This window comes from Populus nigra, chromosome 16, assembly GCF_951802175.1.
Source record: "Populus nigra chromosome 16, ddPopNigr1.1, whole genome shotgun sequence".
Taxonomy (NCBI): Eukaryota; Viridiplantae; Streptophyta; class Magnoliopsida; order Malpighiales; family Salicaceae; genus Populus; species Populus nigra.
Genome location: NC_084867.1, coordinates 11,308,712 through 11,312,622, shown reverse-complemented (window position 1 = coordinate 11,312,622; position 3,911 = coordinate 11,308,712). Strand labels below are relative to the sequence as shown.

At 31.0% G+C, this 3,911-nt stretch overlaps 1 protein-coding gene across 1 annotated transcript; it reads left to right on the top strand.

The window, feature by feature from the left end:
* The first annotated feature begins 1,756 nt into the window (after nucleotides 1-1,756).
* On the top strand, nucleotides 1,757-3,146 carry LOC133675587 (protein transport protein Sec61 subunit gamma). Its single transcript, XM_062097012.1, has 3 exons — nucleotides 1,757-1,977; nucleotides 2,064-2,179; nucleotides 2,984-3,146. Exons 1-2 carry the CDS (start codon nucleotides 1,884-1,886, stop codon nucleotides 2,177-2,179), a joined length of 210 nt encoding a protein of 69 aa, XP_061952996.1. The 5' UTR covers nucleotides 1,757-1,883; the 3' UTR covers nucleotides 2,984-3,146.
* The last annotated feature ends 765 nt before the right edge of the window (nucleotides 3,147-3,911 follow it).

The window sequence follows — 3,911 nt, the reverse complement described above, 5'->3', positions numbered from 1 at the left end:
GTTCTATTGCGTCATATGCTATCATTTGAATTTGAATGTCTCTCCTGGAAGATCTTTGCTGAGATTTCTACTTTTAATTTGATTTTGCTTGTATATGAGATAAAGGGTCTTGAAAAGTCGCCCATAGTTTTCTATCCAGTTGGGTTTCTCAAGCACTTGGTTTACTTTTAACGTGGATGGTTGGGATCTCCGATTCTTATTAAGCAACTCAACACCAGAGTTGCAGTTCCAAGCTCACTGTATTAGGGGAAGAAATGTTATTTCTAGTGAGCCGTTGCTTTTGCTATTTTCTTAAGCAACTAGATAGACGGGGGGTCATATTATTGGAAAAATCTGTGCTTTTATCTCTCCCTGGTGTTCCTTGGGTTATAATTCAAACAAGGAAAAATGGAGAAAAGAAAGAAAAGAAAAGGATATCATGGATGGACTAACTTGGAGAATTCATTAAGGCTCCAGGATGATTAATTATGGTGTAAAAATGATAGTAATAATACTGATGATAAGATATCATGACTTGCTAGAATTTAAGTGCAAAAAAAAAAAAAAAACTTGAATGGAGCTCAACAAAAAAAAAACCTATTGATTTATGTTTTTTATTACAAGTTTACTATTATCATAAATATAGACAGCATGTGTTGATGAAGCAAGTTATATATAATATGAGTTGATGAAGCAAGTTTGATGTTTGCAATTTATCAAGATAATAAAGAGAAATAATTTGATAATTGATGTTTTTATACAAAAATTAACATGAAGGGATTGAAACTAATATTTCTAATAGTTATAAACTTGAAGCAAAGAAAAAAATAGATGGAGAGTTTTGACTAAACATCTATAAGATCGATGCAAGAATAATTTAATCCCGAGGATGAGTTCTTTTACACTGAGAAAAAACTAATGAATAAGAAAATACAATTATTTTTCTTCTTCATTTAAGAAAATTTCTTTTTCTAATTAATGTTATTAGATTTTTCTATTTTCTATTTTATTCAATATTATTGGGGTTTTCTATTTAATATATATAATATTAAGCATTAATTTTTTGTTTTAGTAACATAAATGGTTTTTTTCTTGCTCTATGTAATGGGTTAAATAAAAAAAATATATGAACTTCAAAAAAAATGTTTAGGCTTCAAAGGGACTAAACTTGAATTCTTTTGACCTAATAAAACCTAACCTAATGAGTAAATCTCAAATGTTCTTGATCTAGCTCTTTTCTTAGTCCTATTTTAAAATTAAATTAGAAGAGTTGTCATGATGTGATCTAGTTCATTTAATGAGTTCAAAGATAACTCAAGTAACCGTTAAAAGCACAGTTTAACTTTATAATATTTTCAAGATAATATTTTTTTTAATAATGAAATAACTATATATTAAATTAATCTGAACTTCAAATCTTAATCTACTAAATTGTGACATGAATTATAAAGTCCAATAAATTTAATAATTTTATTTTTAAAATTATTTTTTATTTAATGATATAATAATAATAATAATAAGTACTTATATAATTGAATATCAACTAAATATCAAAAGTAATATCAAGAGTTTTTTTATATATAATTAGATAAAACTAAATTCTTTCCTGCTCTGATACTCCACTAGCAACCCTAAAAAAAAGAGTGATATTGTCCCATCAATATTTTTGTCAAAATTATTCAAGGTTTGCTTCAGTCCAATAAAATAAATAAATAAAAATAAAAATAAAAATTACTTTCCAACTTTGACCTAGGGAAAGTCTCCTTTTTTCCGCTACACTTGTCATAAAAACGTGTCTTAACCGTCAGCTACTCTTGTAATAAACGCTCTCTGTAAAAAAGAAGAAAAAATCCCAATTCAATCTACCTAGGGTTTCTCGATCTCCCATTCAATCCTCAAAAAAAATGGACGCCATAGATTCCGTCGTCGATCCTCTCAGAGAATTCGCTAAAGACAGCGTCCGACTCGTCAAACGATGCCACAAACCCGATCAAAAAGGTTTTTTTTTTTTTTTCAATTTTTTGATTGGAATATTATAGTAAAAAAATCAGGGATTTTTAAAAGCTTGATTTTTTTTTTTGTAGAATTCACAAAGGTGGCGTCTCGTACTGCAATTGGATTCGTAGTTATGGGATTTGTTGGATTCTTCGTGAAGTTGATTTTTATCCCAATTAATAATATCATTGTTGGGGCTTCTTAGGTAATGTGTTGATTTCAGTATCAAGTTTTTGTTTTTTATTGATGATATTTTTTTTATTGATTATTTGGTTAAGAGATTTGTTAATGGTGATACATGGAGGATCCATTGTTTTTATTTTCTCAATTATGAATGCAATTGGGATAAATATGGAGTTGATACACGGATTAATCATTTAATGGTGGTGATTAGGAAGTGGTTGGATTGATAAGTTGTGGCTTGTTTGATAATTAAGAATTGAATTTAGTTTTATACCTGTCTGTGTTATACACATCGGTTTCTGTATGAAAGTCATTTGACAATATTGGTTTGAAAATTACTATAAGTTATGTATGCATTGTTTGCGCACACAAATTGGATTTGCTATGATTTGGATGCACTAGTGCATTTCCTTTAATTATTCTCATGATTTGATAATGGTTTGGATTATTTTAGCATTTTACCAATGTAGTTACCAGTCCATCTACTTTTCTAGTGTTAGGTTTGCCATCTCCATCATCTTCTATTATGTGTAAAAATGGCACCCAGACAACATAATTAGAACCATACTAGTTATGATTAATTTATTATAGTACACCAAAGATGATGCAAGATGTTTTGGTCCTTTTGTCTCTGCAGAATTTATGACATGCGTCATGCCTAGATGTGTATAAACTTAACATTCCCTTGATTTTCCATATTTGTTTTTCCTTCTGGTTATTGAAAATGGTCATGTGGTCCTATTAAGCTTTTGTTTAAATTGTTTCTGAATTGTTTTTGGTATGAAAATGATCTGAGGCTGATTATATTTTTCCTCTACAATTGCAGGCTGTATGGATCATCAACAATTAGAATATGAAGGCAGTCTGGTTGAAAATTTGTTTTTAATGAGAAGCTTAGCTTTTAACTTGCTTAATTTCCTTTTTGATATGTTTGCAATACTCCATAGACCAGGTAATCTCAATATAAAAATCTTTATCATTTTTGTTAACCTTGGTCTCTGTATTTAATGTTCGACCTATTGTGTGATCTTATGCTTTTCCTTGTTGATGAACTGCTTGATGGGTTGGTTGGCTATCTTCTTTTCCTATGTCTGGAGAGCAGCATCATGCTCTTGTTTAAGTGGTCAGGAAAGAATTACAGCACAATCATGGTCATTTTTTTTGTTCTATTATTGTCGTCATCTTTGTACTTTAGTGCCTTGTTTGTGCCTTGTTTATCGATATCATGTGAAACTTACAGTGTGGGACTAGCAAATGCTGAGCCAAAAAGTTCTAACCGAGTAGATGGGACTGGTATTCTGTGTTTTAATGGGGGGATTTGTTAAAATCTTGGGAGTTGAAAGTCTTGATGGAAAGGTTTGAGTGCAAAGGAGCAAGGATCCTAGAGAAATTCATAAGATGTTAGGTGCAAATGAGCAAGGATCTTCGGGGAATTCACAAGACTGGCTAATGGTTCTGAACTTAAACGAGTTTATGATCAAAAGAGAGCAGCTATACACAGTCGCGCCTCGCTTGTTATGGTTGCCAAATGACTCACCATATAGAAGTTACATCGTAGTGTAAAGAATGCTTTTATTCTTGACACCAAAATATACTGAAGATGATCAGGGATTTCCTTGGCGAAGCACTACTCTGCATTAGATGGAGTCGATCAGTTTGGGCTTCGGCAAAAGAAAAGAAAGAAATTCAGGCCCGGAGGTTCCTAATAAAGCCCAAAAGGGCCACAAAAATGTTCCATTTGCTGATCAAATTGT